At 44.6% G+C, this 20,325-nt stretch overlaps 1 protein-coding gene across 3 annotated transcripts in view; it reads right to left on the bottom strand.

Annotated features, from left to right (window-relative positions):
* Sec24b (SEC24 homolog B, COPII coat complex component) overlaps positions 1-20,092 on the bottom strand; it is a 73,245-nt gene extending 53,153 nt beyond the window's left edge. For all 3 annotated transcript variants that reach the window (XM_027395708.2, XM_027395709.2, XM_027395710.2), the window contains exons 1-2: positions 19,936-20,092; positions 6,302-7,042 (exon numbers count right to left, since the gene is read on the bottom strand). In XM_027395708.2, the coding sequence (XP_027251509.1) occupies positions 6,302-7,042; positions 19,936-20,035 (841 nt within the window). In that variant the 5' untranslated portion in view covers positions 20,036-20,092. The remainder of the gene's footprint in view (positions 1-6,301; positions 7,043-19,935) is intronic.
* Between the last annotated feature and the right edge of the window lie 233 nt (positions 20,093-20,325).

The raw sequence follows: 20,325 nt of genomic DNA, 5'->3' as shown, positions 1-20,325 counted from the left end.
TCATACTGGGTGTGGGTCCACCCTAAGGACTCCACTTGAACGCAATTGCTTCTTTAAAGTCTCCATCTCCAAGTATAGTTATATTCTGCAATAAGATTGCTTGGGACTTCATTAGGACCTTGCAACCTAACTTAAACTTAGGAGTTTGGAGGGGACACAACTCATTTCCTAACAGATTCACTGGATGTTAACTAACAGTGTAAAAGTGGGGAGTGGGGGCACTGAAAGCCTCCAAGTCACCACTTCTCTATACCCAATCATAAGTGACAAGGCATGGCCTTCCTATTCTTTGGCTATCTACCAATTTATCCTGTATCTCACTAAATACACTGAAAAGACTGCTGGCAGTTTTCTGTAATCAAACAGATGTAACAGATCAAGCAATCCACACTGGTCATATCTAATCTTGCTAAAAAAATTAGTATTTTCATTGTCCAATGAAGTTTTCTGTTCATTCTGAAGAGCAGATTAGTTAATATCTTCTACCTAGATTAGGCATTTAGGAAAAGGTCCGCAAGACTTCTGGAAAAGATGGTAGCTGGCAACACCTCAGGTGACCAAGAGATGTGTCAGGACAAAAAAAAAAAAAAAAAAAAAAAAAAAAGGATGGATGGATGGATGGGGGCAGCTGTAAAGAACAGTGAAAAATACAATCTCAGGCAGATGACAGCTCTAGCCAGGGAGTCAAGGTGGAGGAGAAATGGAAGCTCATCCAAAAGGTAAGCCGGCAGCCTTACCCTCAGGACAAGCCCAAAGGGTTTACAAACCTCAGCACCAGTGATGGCCTTCCCTGGGCAGTGACTTCTCCCAGGGGATGATGGCAATGTTAAGAGTGCTGTCCCCAGGGGCCTTCAAGAAAGGGAATCTCTCATCTTCCACTGTTACTAGCCACTCCCTGTCTACTGTCTAACCAGATGCCCCATTCATATGTAATGAAGCAAGGGTCTAGAGGCTGGACCTCTAGAATTCAGTATCTATGATTCATAGTAGTGAAAATCACTGACAGGGCAATCTTAAAGACTGACCATGCAGGGAATGCTGGAAAAACCTATGGCAAGAGCAGTGACTACATAGTACGGGGGTAAACACACACAGGTACATACACAAATATGGGTGTCCATCTAAGAACCATGTCTGTAAATTAACTCAGGTCTAGGACTGAAAGAAATGTAGGGATAATGGTACCAAAACAAAATGTGTGCTACTGCGCGAGCCAGGAAACACAGGAGTGAAGTGTGCACAACCGGGCAAGGAGATGGAAGAGAGCGGCTGCTGTCCCACGATTTTCAGTAAGCAGACTGCCACTGTGGAGACTGAAGACCTCGTCACTCCCATGGCAAGGGTTTCAATGCTAGTGCCTCAACGTCAGTGGGCATGATGTGGGCAGCGAAGAGCAAAACATCGTCATCAGTGAGAAACAGATCTTTGGTCGAGTGAGAATTAGTGTCCAGTATCTTGATCGCATGTTATTGTTTAGCAGAGTGCTATGCATCTAAAGGAGGAAATGGTCATCTTGGGCCTTCCTACAGAGGAAGCACATGAGACACCTCCTTGGAACTTGCTCAATTACAGGCTCTTCAGCCCTGTCACACTAGGCCAATAATCAACATTTGGATTTTATTGAGATCCTGGTAATTCATGAACAAAATTTGAGAAGGTCATCTCTAAAGCATACAGATCCGAAACAGCTGTGTTTCTGAGTATGGCTATGTTCTACTACATTAATGTCAAATTTTCCTAAAAACACTGAACCTCTACTCTCCTATAACAGAGTTTCTGGTTATTTCCATCTTCACTAAGCCCCCAGTACTGCCACTTTCTCATTGTACCGCTCTAGCATGTGTTCTGCTTTCCTCTGATTGCGTTTACATCTTCCATGACTGTTACAGTCAAAGTGTGTGCGTGAGTGAGTGAGAGAGAGAGAGAGAGAGAGAGAGAGAGAGAGAGAGAGAGAGAGAGTGTGTGTTTGTACTTTCTAGTTTGTTTATTCTTTATGGCTAGCACTATGCATGCTTTCTTTATAAAACACGATCAGCCCAAAGTTCTGGAGATAATATATTTTCTCTGAAGAATTTTAAAGTTTTGCCTTTTTCATTTAAATATTTATTACCCCCTCATTTACTTCTTACATTAGGAATCCATCCTTCAGACTGCAGCTAAAATATCATTTCATGAAGAAAAACTCCCCTAAAGTCCACGAGCTCTCCAAGGACCACAACCCTCTGCTCCCTGCCCTGACATAGCAGGTGTGCATTTGTTGTCTGCTGCCACAAGTGGACTGTGAGCTTGAAATACGAGAATCTGTCTTCTGCCCACTGTTATCTCCCAACATCAGAACAACCCCTGGCATATGTCTGGCTTCCATGTATACAGGGGATCGTGGCCAGACCTACCAACACTAAGGATCAGAGAGGCATGCCAACAAAAGAGCCTGCCTTTTTCAAAAAGGGAACTTGACTGCAGCTGAAGCAAAAACATATAAACTGACACTATGCAAAACAAGTTGTTCAACCTGTTTAGTTATAGCCTTGAAAGAGTACTATAGCTGCGTGAGGCACATATACAAGCATTCAGGAGGCAGAGGCAGCAGATCTCTGAGAATTCAAGGCCAGCAAGGGCTATACAGTGAGAATCTGCCCTCCCCACACTCCAAGATAGGGTTTCTCTGTGTAGCTTTGGACTCTATCTTGGAACTCATTCTGTAGACCAGGTTGGCCTCCAACTTACAGAGATCCACCTGCCTCTGCCTCCTGAGTGCTGGGATTAAGGTCTGCACTTCCAACACCTGATCCTTTTTTTTTTTTTTTTTTTAAGGAATAATCCAGTGTAGCTAGGGACAGCTCAGAAGGACCTAGATTCAGTTTCCAGCATCCACTTGGTGGCTCACATCTGCCTGCAACTCAAGTTCCAGGGTATTCAGCACCCTCTTCTGACCTCCACAGGCAACAGGCATGCACATGGTGAACATACACACACGCAGGCAATACTCAAATAAATAAATAAATAAATAAATAAATAAATAAATAAATAATCTTTGCTTGGTGTGGTGGCACATGTCTTTAATCCCAGCACTAGGTAGAGGCAGGTGGATCTCTGTGTGAAGCCAACCTAGTCTACATTGCAAGTTCTAGGTCAGCAATACTATATGGTGAGATACTCTCTCTTAAAAAAAAAAAAAAAGAAAACAAAAAAAAAAGCACCAACAGAAAATATAACCCCTATCTTTCAGCACATAAGATTCTCTAGGACCTGGTAGGAGACTCCATTCTCAGCTAGGACTGTGGCCCTCATTGAAGCTGTTCAAGTTGGAGTCTTATCATACTATCTTTGAATCTTTTCCCTTCTCCAACTACATCAGCACATTTCTGAAGCAAGTGCTACCCTCTCTCTGTCATCACACTGGTTGGAAGCAGCTGTAGTCAGTCTCTCTGGTTTGCCTTGCTGGGTCCTGTATCCTCCAGGTGTCCATCACACTGCTGTCAGAAGTATTCCTGAACACCCAAAGCAACATCACCTTATAAATACTCTGCTGATGGCTAAAGACTGGGAGAAAGATACCTATGTTTTTCTCTTATTAATTCCTTTGAAAAAGAAAGAAAGAAAGAAAAGTGGGGCTGGAGAGATGGTTGGGCTGTTAAGAGCATAGCTTCTCTTCCAGAGGACGCAGGTTCCCAGCACCCGCATAGTGGCAAACAAGCATCTGCAACTCCAATCCCAAGAGATACAATGTCCTCTTCTGGGCTCTGCACAAACTGCACGCATGTGTGGCACAAATGTGCATGCAGGGACAACAACAACAACAACAACAACCTATACACATCAAAAAACCAATTTTAAAAGTTCCTCTCACATACCCCATGTCAGAGCTGGTAGAAACTGGGAAAACTGTACAAGTTGGATCTCTCTCGTCCTCTAGACTAGGATGAGAAATTCACAGTAGCTTTAGAATCAGAAAAAGAAGGGCAACAACAAAATTATGTTGTTCTCCTCTCACGATCTGCAGTCTCCAAAGGTGCCAGAGGAAACCAGTTTCTTTTATATTATTTGCATTTTTTTTCTGAACATTTTTCCAGTGTAGCTGCAGAATTTCTTTCTAACTTATATTTCTTTGTCAGATACGTCATCTGGATGTCAACACACAGAACACTATCAGCCACTATTATCTTAGTGTCACAGGTGCAGGAATCTTCTACACAAAGAGTGCATAATCATTTTTATACAAGCTTTTTAGATGTTTCTTGTATAACACTGTACATAGGAAAATGTTGTTAGAGTCACTACTACTTTATCATATGCTGCCCATATCACAATTCAAGAAATATTTATTTTAATCAAAATAATATTTGGTAAATACTTCACCTGGTCAAGATGTTATTTGCTAATGCTTCATGTGCATGTGTGTGAGAGCGTGTTCATGTGGTGTGCATGCAGGAGTGTGGGTAGCAGAGGTGTTTCTCAGGTGCTGTCCACTGCCTTAAAAGCTTGCCACACAAACCCCAGTGATCCACCCACCCATCGTATCACACAGCAGTGAACGTGAGTGCTCCATCACACCTGGACTTTAGTTTGTTCCTTTTCTTTTTTAACCTGGGTGCTGGGAATCAAACTCGGTACCTTCCACTGTACTGACTAAGCTGCCTCCCTGGCCTGGTACCTTGAACATTTTTTAAATCATGTGTTTTGTAAAACAAAGACTTGTTAAACTGGGGAAGAAAAAAAAAAAGCACAAAAGCATTTCTTCTCATCTCTTGACCATAATTTGTACTAGATGACTTGACAAGGCTAGAAATTCATCTATAGAGACAGCTTATGGTTTTCAAATGGAATAAACTAATCCAAACCCCACAGTGCTGCAAACACACTTGGCGTGGACTCATGAATGAAATGTCTCCAGTGCACAGGCATGAGTTCTACAAAGGCCACAGAGATGGCACTGGAGGTCTCTTCTCCAGGTTTTGAATATGACCTCACCAACCACCTAAAACAATCAACAACCATCTAGCACAGTATTTGCTTAATTCAAATATACAGTTCAGTATTAATATAACATTCTAAATTAAAAATTGAAATACTTTGTCCGGGCAAGGGTACCTACCTCTCTCCATATTGTCCTTGACAAATGATTGTGTAGATTTTTATAACCTACAATAACACACTCAAAAAATTACCACAGCTTCATCAGCTATCATTCTGAACATACATTTTTTGTTGTTTTGTTTTGCTTTCTTTCTTTTCTTTTTTTTTTGGGGGGTGGGGGGGGCAAGGTTTCTCTGTGTATCCCTGGCTGTCCTGGAATTTCCTCTGTCGACCAAGCTGGCCTCAAAACCAGAGACCTGCCTGCCTCTATCTCCCCAGCGCTGGGATTAAAGGCGTGCACCACCACTGCCAACAATATGCATATACTTTCATTCCCTTCAAGAGGACATCGTTAGATTCAAGTTCACAACTTCAATTTAAGTAAGAGTATTCTACAGAAACAACATATGTATGTATGTATGTATGTATGTATGCATATATATCGGGTGAGACATGGTGGTGCACACCTTTAATCAGAGCACTCTGGAGGCAGAGGCAGTGGATCTCCGAGTTTCGGCAGCCTGGTCTACAGAGTTCCAGGTCAGCCAGAGATACATAGTGACATCTCCTGGCTTGGGAAATATCACACACACACACACACACACACACACACACACACACACACACACACACACATTTATTTTAGCGTATGTATTATGCATACCTTACATGTGTAAAATTTTTAACTCAACATTTAACTATCCCTTAGCAGAAAGACCAACCACCGAGGAGTCATGATCACTCCCTTCCCTCTTCATCCTCCATCACAGTGTACTAATGTGAGAACGAGAGAGCAGCTCTTAGCCCTAGGAAACATACTCTAAGGAAGCCACTGACCACCATTTTTTTTCTATAATAGTGGGGCTATAACTGGAAAAGTGGTTACCTAAGTTGAGCTAGTATGAAAACAAAGTACTGGCCAGCAAAACACATCATCAAAATAGACTCTTCAACTTGTCCAAGACAATTCATGTTAAGGACAAGCACTGCAGAGGCAGAAAAGACATCAACAAACACTGGCTGAGATCTCAATCAAGGTGTGGAATCAGGTTCTTCAAACAGAACATTGAGGAGTTAACTATGAACGGGAGCATAAGAAGGGTTTGGGAGATTCAGCAAAATACCAACAAAAACAAGCAAATACAGTGCCTACCAGGAAATGTCATCTTTAACAAGACCAGAAACTTCTGTCAATCATCTTTGGTGAATTTCATACTCAGCTTACCATTATTTGAAGGGTGGTTGTTGGCTGGAGTCAGGGATCCCATTTGGTTTCGGATAAGATTGTCTTGGGTGGAAGGAAGGCCGGGAGCTGACCACGGTACAGAACTATATCCTGAATGACTCTGCTGCTGCTGCTGGTGATGCTGGGAAGGTGGAGGTGGAGGTCGGGATGGATAGGTAACAGCTGTGCTGGGGCCAGAATACGAATCTTTAGCTGGCCTGGCAGACGAAGCACTCTGTGAGGTAAACATTTGCCCATACGGCTCACTGGCAGGCAGTGAGGGATATGAAACATTAGGATAGACAACACTAGAAACAGTTGAGGCAGGGTAATGACTACACGTGGAGGGGTAGCCCTGAGAAGCACAAGAGCTGGCAGGATATGTGGCTGGACTACTGTAGCGATTCCCAAAAGAGGAATAGGGCTGGGAGGCACTCGTATATGAATGGGATGCTGAGGCCGGAGCTCCTTGGAAAGATCCTGGAGTGGATCCCCCCATGTGAGGGGCAGGGGGACCTCTGCCATACATCTGCTGTGCTCCTGGTTGGTTTGCTGAGCTGGGAGTCCCCACATTTTGTGTTGGTACTGTATACGGACGAGAATAGTAATTATCACACTGGTTATCCAATGGCAATGAGGTCATTTTCCCAGGTCCTTGAGAGTAATGTCCTGACGGGGCCATATAGTTTTGATGAGGCAACCCATACCCAGATGGAACTTGCATTTGACTCGGTGCTGGACCTGAAAAAGAAAACCAACTATTTACAGTGTGGCACAGAGATATGATGTGCAAATAGCTCCTATCTAATGTTGACCCAATTAATTTACTTCCCAATAACCCCAGCATATTATAAATAAAACACGTCATAAGCTTATCATGTAGCTCGGCAGTTTTCAACCTGTGCACTATGGCCCCTTTGGCAAACCTCTGTCTCCAAAATTATTTATATCACAATTCATAACAGTAGCAAAGTTACAGTTATTAAGTAGCAGCAAAAATAATTTTATGGTTGGGGAACAGTATTAAAGTGTCACAGAGTTAGCAAGGGTAATAACCACTGATGTAGCGAGACTCCAAGATGATCCCTAATGATCAGCCATTCTCCCTGCTGCTCTAACCCTTGAGCAGTCCTCCCTTACCCTATAACAGGGCTCATGGCCTGGGCAACATCAATGGTGCTGATACAACACTTCCAAGATTAGCCCAGCCTTAATCTCTCTCTCTCTCTCTCTCTCTCTCTCTCTCTCTATATATATATATATATATATATATATAGATATAGATATAGATATAGATATAGATATATATCTCAAAAGTGAGTTATGGCAAGAAGGCCATGTAGTAAGGAATGGACTCTGGCCAACAGCCAAGGAATAACTGAGGCCAGCAACCACATGAATATGCAAGCGTCCTTCAGATTCAATGCAGTCTTGAGATGACAGCCCAGTCAATAGCTTGGCTATATAATCTGTGACAGACCACAACAACCAATGGGCTTTCAAGTCAATATTCCTTAACAAACTATGAAATCAGGGCTGGAAAGACAGCTCAGCAGTTAAGAGTACTGGCTGTTCTTCCAAGAAGACCTGCGTTTGAGATTTCCCCAACACCCACATAACAGCTCACAACTGTCTGCAACTCCAGTCCCAGGGGACAGGATGTCCTCTTCTGGCCTTTAACCCCAAACCTGAAGGCCATGGCAAGAAGGATAGCTTTGAGTTTGAGGCCAACATGATCAAAACAAGTTCCAGGCTAGCTAAGGATACTTATCAAGACCCTGACTTAAAAGAAGGATGGAGGGGTTGCAAGAGGAAGGGAGAAAGGAAGGGGAGTATCAGACAAGTTAACCAAAACTAAGGATGTATGAAAAAAAAGCCTTGGGCTGAAGAGACAGCTCAGAGGTTAAGAGCACTGGCTGCTCTTCCAGAGGTCCTGAGTTCAATTCCCAGCAACTACATGGTGGCTCACAACAATCTATAATGAGATCTGGTGCCCTCTTCTGGCCTGCAGGCGGAACACTATATACATAATAAGTAAAATCTTTTAGAAAGAAGAAAGAAAGAAGCCTTATAGAAACACACAACTTTGTAAACTAATTTTAAAAATACAAGAAGGAATTTAACTGGACAGTGCTGCTTCCAGAAGACATGGTTTATTAAACAAAAGTGTCGGTGCCAGGCATGGGATATCGCCCTAGATGTTATTCATCAAAGGGGCCCCAAAGTTCCCTTCAACAACACAGGCTATTCCCAATGCCTGATAACCCACTACAACTAAATGGTAAGATCCTATTGCAGAAGACACACACTCTTGATGTAGGATGTCCTTCTGTATGCTGTGAATATGTGTTGCTTTTATTGGTTGATGAATAAAGCTGTTTTGGCCTATGGCAGGGCAGAACATAGCTAGGCGGGAAATCTAGAGAGAGAAAGAAGGCGGAGTCAGGAAGACTCCATGCAGTCACCAAAGGGATAAGATGACAGAACATTACCAGTAAGCCATGGATGCGTGGTGATACACAGATTAGTAAAACTTGGTTAATTGTGAGAGCTAGTCAGAAATATGCCTGAGCCATTGGCCAAACAATTATAATTAATATTAAGTCTTAGAGTAGTTATTTGGGAACTAGCAGACTGGACAAAAACCCTCCAACTACACATTCTGGCTGCAGGATACAGAGAAGTCAATCTTTAACTACCCAGACAACTTCCTGCTGCCAGGGGTACTATGCAGACTGCTGGAGGACAAAGGACATCAGAGCTCTTACCCAGTGCTAGACTCTGCACACTGCAGTACTAAACTTCCAGGCAAGGTGTACCCATGGGAAATCACGGCAGGATGCTTTTGGGGTAAAGAACTTTCCGATCTCATTTAATCTTGCTCTGAGGGGACTCATACCTGGTACTGTAAACCTGGTCAGAAGCCCAAGGATGAGCAGGTCTTAGGAGAAAATCTACTTTTATTGGTGTTGTTTTGTTTTGCTATTCCTCTTTTTTTGCTGTTGTTTTCTTTTTTTTTTTTTTCCTTTCTTTCTTTTTTGAGACAGCATCCCACTATTTAGCCATGGCTGGTCTGAAACTGTAGTAGAGCAGATTGGCTTGGAACTCAGAGATTCACCTGCCTCTGAGATTAGAGGCATGCACAACCACACTGGGCTTGATTTTATTTTGAGGCAGGGTCTCATTATATAGTCCTGGCTAGCCTGGTAGGAACTCACTATGTAGATGAGGCCAGTCTAGTCTGGCATGGTGGCATACGCTTAATCTCGGAGACCATGCCAAGGCTGCTACTATTGTTTTGATAAATGGTCGTGTTGTCAAACTTCTAAGTATGTTTATACTCAGATCAGAGCTACTCTCAACCTTGATCTGAGAAGCTTCTTCTGGCAGTGGCAGCATTAATATCTGCTGGGCATATGCGGTCAGCATACTAAGAATGATTGACTACTGAGTAATCAACCTAAACAGCACATCTACCTTACTCCCCACTCCTCCAAGGCTTGGAGAACATCCTAGAAGACTAAGAGTGGACAGAATTGTAAGAGGGGGCTGGAGAGAAATGGCTCAAAGGTTAAGAACACTGGCTGCTCTTCGAGAGGACCCAGGTTCAATTCCCAGCACCCATATGGTGGCTCACAGCCAGATATCTGTAATTTCATTTTCAGGAAATCCAATACTCTCTTCTGGACTCCACAAGACCCAGACATGCATGTGGCACACATAAATACAAATGGGAAAAATACTTACACACATAAAATAAAAGTAAATTGTAAAAAAGGTATGTATGTGCTTAGGCAGTGACTGGGCTATAACTGAATCCAGGACTCAGATGTGGTAGGAGCTCATAACTGAAGATCCTCTGCCCTCACTGCACTGAACACAACTTGCCTGAGCCGGGCAAATGACCACATAGGCCAACAACAGGATTCTAGTCTCAGTTCCAACTACTTTTTAACAGACCCCAATTACCATCCCTACCATACCCAATTCCAGCAAGCCCAAGGCCTTGTACATTCGAGGTACAAGCTCTACCACTTGAGTATCGATCTAGTTTTCCTGCTAGGTAAGGAAATAGTGTAAGGAAACAGGGATTTGTACCACACCTCAAAGAAAGAGTACCAACAATAAAAAGTTCACACTTATAAAATTACTGTACCACTGTACTCCTTGTCAAAAAATATCTGTTCATAAGAGAGGAGTAAAAGTTACTTTTGCTTGTTCATGATCACTCTGTAATGTAGGATAAATTAGTTTGGGACATGCAATACATATTCTATAGCCAACAAAAAGATCATTTATAATTAGCTGTAAAGGAAACCAATATCCACTTCCATGATTCACAGACTAAGTAGAAAACCATACATTATTTTACAAAGTTAACAACTTACTCTAGGTTATTTACCTAATAACCCCTCTAGGTTATTTACCTAATCACAATTCACCTGAAATAACTTGTTTACTACAAAACAAAGCCTCACAAGTCTTTCACCACCTTGACAATAAAATGTAAAAAGCCTCGACACTTAAATATTTCTTGTCACTATAGCTTCAGAACTGAACAGACAGCCCAAGTCAAAATATTGGTCCTCTGCTTAATTGCCGACTTGGCTCATTCCTGCCACATGGTACAATGATGGAATATAATTGTGTCTGTTACAACTACTTGATCCCACTCCTGAAAACGGCCACACTGCACCTATCAGTGAACTACCCACCAGAAGTCACTGACTTTCAAGTTCATTAAAGAAAAGCAAGGGGAGAAGGGGAACGGAATATCTAACCATGATGGGGCGGGGGTGGGAGTGCTCCTTTTCATTACTCATTCAGCATCACCATCTAAATGACCACACAAAGAGAACTTAGCAGCAAACACACCTGTACTCCCAGAGGCAGGTAGATCTCTGTGAGTTTGAGGCCAGTCTGGTCTATATAACAGAGTTCCAGGCCATCAGAACTGTATAGTGAAGCTCTTATCTCAAAGAAGGCAGACAGGGAAGCAGGCAGGGAGGGAGACAGGCAGGGAGACAGGCAGGGAGGCAGGGAGGGAGACAGGCAGGAAGACAGGCAGGGAGACAGGCAGGGAGACAGGCAGGGAGACAGGCAGGGAGACAGGCAGGGAGGCAGGTAGGCAGGGAGGGAGGCTGGCTGCTACTTGAAAACACACATACTTAAAATTTTACTTTAGCTTAGAGCTGGAACATACACATTGAGTAGAAACTGTATTTTAAGCTGTGACTGTTTCATCTTCTCTTGGCTGGTGACAGGCCTCCACTCCTTCCACTCTGAACAGCGGGCAGTAAGCCCCAAGCTAAAGATCACCAGCAACAACTGACACTGACCTGTGGCTAGCTTGTTTCTGGATAAAATGTTCAACCAGTTAGATTACAGCAGTAAATCCAGGACTGCCAATATGGCTCAGATGGTTAGGAATTTGCTACCAAGCCTCATGACCTGATTTTGACTCCTTGGACCCATGTGTTAAGAGAGAAGTGACTTCCCAAAGTTGTCAACTGATTTCATACCCATCAACACACACTTGCAGGCACGCACACAGGCACACTACACCAAACGCAATTTTAAAAAGAAGTTATTCCATTTTACTATGGTCAATGAGGCATATGTCCACGTCCTAACCTGTGACTATGTGGGGCTGCATGGCAGAGGAGAATTAAGACTGTAAATGGCATTAAGGTATTAATCAGATGGCATCTATTAAAATAGGTCTATTATCCTTAACTATCCAGAGAATTAGAGGCCTGGCTATAGAATCTTCAGGGAAACACTCTACAGCTGGTTCTAAACACAGAGAAAATGGGCCATGAGCCAAGGAATGTGGGCAGCCTTTAAAAGCTGGAAAGGGCAAAGAAACTCTCTTTGCAGCCTTGGAAGGAATGTGTCCCTCAGAGACATCCTGATTTTAGTCTGGCTGGACTTCTCACCGACAAATAATTAATTCAGACTGTTTCAAGCACTCAATTTGTGGCAACTGGTTATAAAAAAAAGAGTCAGAGACCCATCCTGACCGACTCCTGTGTCACAGCTCACCTTGCTGTCACACATGACCCTCAACTGGCCGCCTAAGCATCCCAGTATACTGCCAAGTCCTTTCCATCCCAAATCCAAGAAACCAAAGCTGGGCTTGCTACAGTGAAGGACACCTGCTGACACAAATTCAAAGTAAATGCTGGGCCTGGGGGACAATGTGCAACTTGTCACACACAAAGTTATGACCCCAGAGACCCAGAGGCTGATGGGCACGGGTTTTACTTGGTAAAGGCAGGGCAGTTCGACACCGTCTGAAACTGAACTGCTATATACATGCGATCAAAGTTTTCAAGAAAGCCGGTAAAAATGTGTGCGCCAAATGGCCACAATCGACAAACTGAGAGGCACTGTAGTACACACACACTCACCACCATCAGCTGGTCTTCACACCATGCTTCCTCTGCATCTCTGCACAGCTGTCTCCACCAGGGGTCTCCCACACCCTTTCACCTGGCCATCCCTTAACCATTCTCCAGAGCTCAGCCCAGTTCCTCCTGAAGAAAAACCTTCGCTGACACCAAGCGAATGCAGCTTAACGTTGCTTCCACAGTATCCAAACCTCATGGGGGGAACCCTTTGCCCTTTCCAGCTTCTAGAAGCTGACCACCTTCCTTTTCACGTGGGCAGGTCTAATTTCAAACTCTCCAAGTGCAAAGGCCAGGGTGTCTTTTTCTACAGTCATGAACTCTTAAGTTATCACCAAGCATTTCTGAATCTAGCATTTATCATAGAGTGTCAACAAGACACTTAAAGAGAAATCATGAAACCACAAGAATGTCTCCTACAGCTCTGCAGGGCAACAGATAGGAAGGGTTTTACTAGGCTAGAGCTGAGGTCCAGGACCGGCCTGCTCACTAGGCTCCCACTGGCTACTTCACCTTCAGAACACACCACCCTGTTAATGTTACTCAATTAATTACCTCCTCTGTCACTTCCGACTTCTTGTCTCTCTCCACTCTCTCTATCATGCCAGCTCACACTTTGTTTGAGACTGGGTCTTTCTAAGTAGTCATGGCTGTCCTTTATCATGCAGAGGAAGCTGGCCTTGAACTCACAGAGATCCAGCTGCCTCTGTCTCCTGAGAGCTGGGAATTAAAGGTGTGCACCACAATACCAGGCCTCAGATCATAACCGTATCTGAATATTCAAAAGTTTAGCCATAATTCGGTTGGTCATTTATTTTTTAGTTTTTTGAGACACTACCTCACTATGTATCTCTGGCTGATCTGAAATGTACTATTTATACCAGGCTGGCCTCAAACTTTCAGAAATCCTCCTGAGTGCTGGGTATACAGGCATGTGCCAACTTGCCTAGCTTGTTCATCATTTTAGATACAGCTGAAGTTCCGTTTAACCCTTCCTTAAACTCTCCCTATTACAAGTTAAGATCTGGCTAGGTATGCCATGACTTCACACATGTTCCTCTCTACTTGAACATGCTTTACTCATAACTGCTTCAGGTGCTTTGGGCACATAATCCTAACTCGCCTTCTGTTAAGTTAGCTGGTCAGAGAGATGGTCTGTTAGCAGAAACTTTCCAAGAGTGGATGTAAAGTGGAGGAAAGGGTGGAAGGCAGAATAAAATAAGTGACTAAAGTGATCAAAACAGTGACTAAACATCTATACAATAAAGGGAGTAAAGTTGTTAGTGGCTTTCAGAATATTCTCAATCAGGATAAAATATGAAGGCCAGTTCACTTATCCAGTTCAGTACCTACTATAAGCTGTTCCTGGAAATATAATGAAAATGAAAACACACAGTCTACAATTCAAAGAATTATAACCTGGGGTTCTAAAGACAACGGAAATAAAGGGCCTTCTTAGGGCTGCTGACCACTAGGGCTGGGTACTTTAAAAATAGCCCTCATTTAATTGAATCCTTTCAAAGGCTCCACAAGGCTGATATCACTAAACTCTGAAGCTCAAAGATATCAAGTCATTTTTCTCCACAAAGTCCCCAGTCGTTCTGCACCTTCTGGGCAAGCCCATTAGCTGACCCCACTGCAAACAGAGCCTTTCCCAGGCTGACAGTACTCTATCAATACCACGGTATAAGCGGGTCTCACTTTTAGAAAAGTTCATCATCCAAGCCTGTTCCACTTCAGTGTCTTTCCCATCCAACAGTTTACAGAGGGTTTTTAAGACAGAGGGATGGCTCCATAAAGAGCAGTTAGGTCCTCTCCCAGAGGATCTGAATTGGTTCCCAGCACCCATGTCAGAAGCCTCACAACCACCTGTAACTACAGCTCCAGGGACATCTGACACCTCTGACCTCTGTGAGCATCTGCCTGCCCCCCCCCCACACATTCACAGTAAAAGAAACAGATAAAAACAAATCCTTTAAAAAGAAATCTGGTTTTTTGTTTTGTTTTGTTTTTGTTTTTGTTTTTTGCGGGGGAGGGAGGTGTTTTGAGACAAGGTTTCTCTGTGTTGCTTTGGAGCCTGTCCTGGCACTCACTCTGTAGACCAGGCTGGCCTCGAAATCACAGAGATCCACCTGCCTCTACCTCCCGATTGAAGAAAAGTTATCTTAAAAGTGGAAGTTAGCTAAGGAAAATGAATGACGTTCACTAAAAGATGTATAGCTATAAACTCAGAAACCTGGGAAGTGTGTGAGAAAGGTACAGCAAATAATTAAAACCAGACATTGTAATAACAGTTACTTGTTAATTATTATTATTATTATTATTATTATTATTATTATTATTATTATTATTATTATTATTATTACAGACAGAGGGATGTCTGTGTATATACAGAGCTAAGACTTTAAGGTCCTTGAATCTGCTCGTCAGCAGCTTAGAAGGGAAGAAATTCTGTATTCAGTCAAGTCCATGACGGCCAGAGAGAGTAGTGCTCTCTTGAGGACCCACCATCTAGGCAGCCACAGCTGTGAATGGAAACGTGCTGTGCCTATCACAAGGATCAGTTCCTCGGGCTGCCCACATCTCATCATTCTAAATTCTTCGTGTGGTCTCAAAAGTAGGAAGCGCACAATCAGAAGGTATCTCCAGTCACCGGTGTGTCCGCTTTGCAGCTCCCGCTGTGCCTAGCCTCTCTGCATCATGACAATGAAAATAGTAAGCCACCAGTGCCATGTTCTGGGAAAGGGAAGTGGTACGCTGTTAAATCTTTCAAGTCATATGAGTTGGGAACAATCTTGGAGTTATACCATTATCAGGCTATCATTCACTCAGCAGTCCTAAGTTAAATGACTCAGCTTTAGAAGAAATGGCAAAAAGCAAAGTTAAGCTGGACATGTTGGCATTCAATGTTAATCCCAGCACTTGGGAGGCAGAGGCAGGAAGATCTCTGTGAGTTCAAGGTCAGCCTGGTCTACAGGAAGGAAGATCGTGTCTCACAAAGGGGGGTAAAATTAAAATTTAAAAATATTCAACTAATACTTCGTATGGGAATACAAATAATTCTATAAATCCATGTGTTACTCTGAGTGAAAATCCGGAAGTAGCTCCAAAGTTAACAGAAAAGAGTTCACAGATGCAATGATGTCACACTATCTTCAAGTATGTTTATAAAAAGGAGTCAGAGAAGCATCATAACTATTCTGACAGCACGTGCCTGTATCTCAGCATTTGGGAGTAGAGGCAGGAAGATCAGACCAGTGTCTGTTAATAAAGCACCAAACTCTGAACTTGAAGAACTAACTGGCCTCATGCAACAATCTTTAATGAAGGCCTGTAAGGTACCCAGCACTGTTTGTTGCACTAAATACCCAGCAGTAAACAAAAGACAAGCTGCCCCTCTCACCCATCTTTCTCAGGCATTGGTGGAGAGTGCTCCTGACTCCCTTTCCCGGATCTTGATAATTCAACTGCAACATCAGGGAACGAGACAGGCTGTGCTCCAGGACCACCTAGATCGCCATCTCACTTTTTATCATCTTATGAAAAACCAAATTGCCTTTCAAACATTTGATCTTTCCTTTTTTTTTTTAATTATTCTATTCAAATGGGCTTGGTTTGGTTTTGTTTTTTGTCTACAAGTATGTCTGTGCATTACATGTATGTATCACATGCAAACCTGGTGCCCCTAGAGGCCAGAAGAGGGCACTGGAAACCCTGAAGCTTGAATTACAGACCATTGTGAGGGACCCTGTCGGTGCTGACAATGAAGCCCCATCCATCCTGTGGAAGAGCAGCCAGGGCTCTCAGCTGCTGCTCAGCCGTCTCTCCAGTCCCCATCTGCTGTCCCAGGTAAAAGAAAAGAACTGGCGCTGCACAGGAGATTTAAGGGAGTAGCTGTGAGGGTTCCTCCCTTCCCATGCAACCCTCCAGTGGACAGCACCTACATTACATACTCACAATTGCTACCTGAAGTTAGGAGGCAAATCCCACAGGCAGGGCTCAGTCCCACAACACTGTCCCCACCTGAGAGGCCACAAGGAGTATGCTGTCACAACTTTCCTTTAAGTGATAGTAAGTCACCCCGCTTTCTACTACCTGACCCCTGTAAATACCTTTACTGGTTTACTATAGGACACTACAGGGAGATGTGGTGACCTGCCCCGTCATCTGAAGCTGGAAGCAAGAGGATCGGCAAGCAGTTGGGAGGCTGAGGCAAGAAGTTCAAGGTCACCCTGAACTGCATTCGACTCAAGCAAAAACAAGACGTTTCACAGGAATATAACCTGACGTCTGTCTCCAACAAAGCAAAAGAAAAAAAGTAACAGCCATGCCTCAAGGGACGTGCACACAAGCAAGGTCTGTTGGGAAGGGCTGCCTCCAGTGCATGCTGATCACACCAGACTCTCTCTTCCCAGACAAAAACTGAAGGGTCAAATCCTCTGGTCACGAGTCCCATCCTGAGGCTTCCCGGCGGCTCCATCTTGTCTCTTAAGTATACTAGTGTATTAGGTGCAAAGTGGATGATGATGCCGAGTAACAAAGGACAGTGCTATCACTCTCAAATTCCAAGAGTTTTAGCTCCTTGCAACAGGCTCACAGTATGCCAAGGTTATGAAGGGCATGGTCTCATTCTGCCTCCTGTGGTTTTTCTTGTCATTGGTTTGCTTTTCCATGGTATTTTATATTCGGACTTCTGATCTACTACTCCTTTTCTGTTATTATTATCACCATGTTTGGAATTCCCGGGATATAATAACAAGAAAAGTGGGTTCTGTACACAATAAAAACTGAAATCAGGCTGGGCGGTGGTAGCGCCCTCCTTTAATCCCAGCACTCAGGAGGTACAGACAGGCGGATCTCCGTGAGTTGGAGATCAGCCTGGCCTACAGAGTGAATGCCAGGAAAGGCTCCAAAGCTACACAGAGAAACTCTGTCTAGAAAAAAACGAAAAAATAGAAAAAAAAAAAAACCAAAAACTGATATTACTGCTTAATCTTCATGATTATTTTCTCTAAAACTGAGAAACAAAACAAAATCAGATTTGATCCCCTCATCTCTATGCTCAAATTAATCCTCTCCACAAAACAAAACCAAAGCTGACCTTAGTGCTTTATTTCCAAATGCCTTTGTATGATCTTTTAAGACCTTTCTGCAACCTGGCCTCTTCTACCCACTCCTTCCAACTTCCTCCCCTAGCCATTCCCTTGCACCCAGTTCCCTTTACTCTTTTCCACCCATTTTGGTTTCCATACAGGGCCTGCACTTTCTAAGTGCACACTTGCAAACTTGCTCATGATGTAACCTCTTCCTAGAGACAGCCCTTCCCTCTCCTCCCTACCTACCAAATCACTCAAGACCAGCCAGAACCAATTTGAATACAATTCAGGGCAGGAGGAGGGATTCTATTTCATCAACTATTCTAACTTTGAATATCCATCTGGTAGCCAAACAACAGATGCTAAACGACTGTTAAAACTTTATTTGAAAAGATTAAGTATAAGAGGAAATCAAGCATTACTTATACCGGGCATCAAAATAAGTATTTGTTCCTACAAATTTAACATCCGAGTGAATATCCTGACACCTTTGAGTCATCACAAAATTTTTTAAGGCTAAAATAAAATATGCCACTTGAAAATCAAGAGCACCGTTCTTGAATCTGTTAAACATGGGTTTATGATGTTCTAACCTGGGACCTGCTTCTAAATTATTACAAATCTCTGGTTGCTTCACAAAGTTGTGTTATTAAAAAAAAAAAATCCTAGTTAGTATTTACAAGAAGACTACCTCAGAGTTGGATTTCCAAAACTCACATGGCAGAAAGAACCAACTCCCAGAAATTGTCCCCTGACCGCCAAGTGCAAGCTGGGGCATATTCGTTTGCACACATGCACACAAACAGACAAGTGTGCTACTTAAAACGGCTCATACGTTATGTTTTCACTTATGTTAAGGGCAAGTGTGACACCATCAATGACATTGCTCACCTTCAAAAGCTGTTTATACTAAACAATGACTTAAGAAGCATGAAATATTGACAAATAAGGCCGACATTGGGATCTTAAGACTAAACCGTCATTTTTTTTAATTGTGAACAAAAATTCCACCTGATTCACAAAGAGTTTTGAAAGGCATTATTAATTTTCAAAACTTTGGGTGTTGGTCAAAAAGATGATAAAGCCTAGTAAATTGTGATTAGCTCTCTAGAGTAAACTAGGTCAATGATTTGATGAGTACCAGGGCGGTTTTGTTCTTTTACACAGGACAGGATTTTCTTAGCCTTAATTACTTTGGGAGGGTCTCTTCAGACACACTGTCAAGTCTCTAAAGAGCGCCCCTCCCCCAGTACTATCGAGGAACATTCCAGATCTCTGGACTAGGGGACAGGCATGCTAGGGTAACACCATTTCTCAGCAGAAACTCCTGCATGCTCAGAGCCTATGAGCTCAGTATGAATGCCACATTCATGCTGCCCTACGCAGGCCTTGCCTCAAAAAGGGCTAAACAACCTCCGGCACGTTTTTCTCTATCTTAAAGTGGAACTGGGGATGTGGGATCTAAAGGTGCCCGTTTAGATCCTTTTGACACCTGCTCCCCCTTCTAACACGAGCAAACTCCAAACGCTTGAGCAGCAACCGCGGCGGCAAACCACAACAGATCCCGAGACCCAAGTGGGTCGGGGTTACAGTTACACTTCTGCATCATATTTACGCCCTTTTGTCTACAAACTTGAGTGCAAACTAAGTTCCCTTCCAGGCAGCGTGCTCGCTGGGCCTTAAAAATCAAAGCGACGTTCCTGAGGCCGGAAGGATGCGATCCACCACGTACCAAGGCTGCACCCAGCCCTCCATACACCACGCACTCGGCGCCCCCGGGCTTCCAGGGAGCTCTCGGCGCCGAAGGGGTCTCCGGGGCAACCGGCCGGCGCCCTGATCCGAGGAGACGGTCGCGCCCGGCGCCGACCCCTCCACTACGGCCTCGGTCCGCTTGGGGCGGCCGGCCTGGATCGCAGAACGCCGGCAGCCCCGCCCTGCCGTCCCCTCGGCCGCTCCCCTCGCCTCATCGCGGCCTCCCAGCTCCACTGCGGCCTCGGGGCTCCATCGCGGCCTCCCCGGCCCGGCCTTGCCCGGCCCGGGCAACCACACAGGCCGCCCGCCCTCCCGCCCGCTCGCCCTCCCGTCCTCCCGCCTAGGCCCCGCGCCGCGCCCCGGCCTCCCGCCTCACCGTTCTGCTGCGGCGGCGCCAGGCCAGAGGCTGCTCCGCCGAGCTTGGGCGGCATCCGGGCACCGGCAGCCGGGTGAGGGGACCCGGCGGGGGCCGACATGACGGCGCGGCTGACGGCGGCGGCGGCGGCGGCTCGGCGGCGGGAGATGGGCGGAGGGAAGGAAGGCGGGGGCCGCGGAGGAAGAGGAAGAGGAAGGAACGCGGCCGCGTCACCGGCACCCCGGCGCCCGGCCCGCGCCCCAGGCGGGAGGCGGCGCCGCCCCGCGCAGGCCGGGCTTGTGGCGCCGCCGCCGAAGGGGAGGGAGGGCGCGGGCCCTGCGGCCGCCGCTACCTGGATGGAGCCTGCCTGCGCCCTGCGGGGCTGGAACGGTGCGAGGCTGCAGACTGAGG

The sequence above is a fragment of the Cricetulus griseus genome, assembly GCF_003668045.3.
Source record: "Cricetulus griseus strain 17A/GY chromosome 1 unlocalized genomic scaffold, alternate assembly CriGri-PICRH-1.0 chr1_0, whole genome shotgun sequence".
Lineage (NCBI taxonomy): Eukaryota > Metazoa > Chordata > Mammalia > Rodentia > Cricetidae > Cricetulus > Cricetulus griseus.
This window is presented reverse-complemented; position numbering and strand designations above follow the sequence as displayed.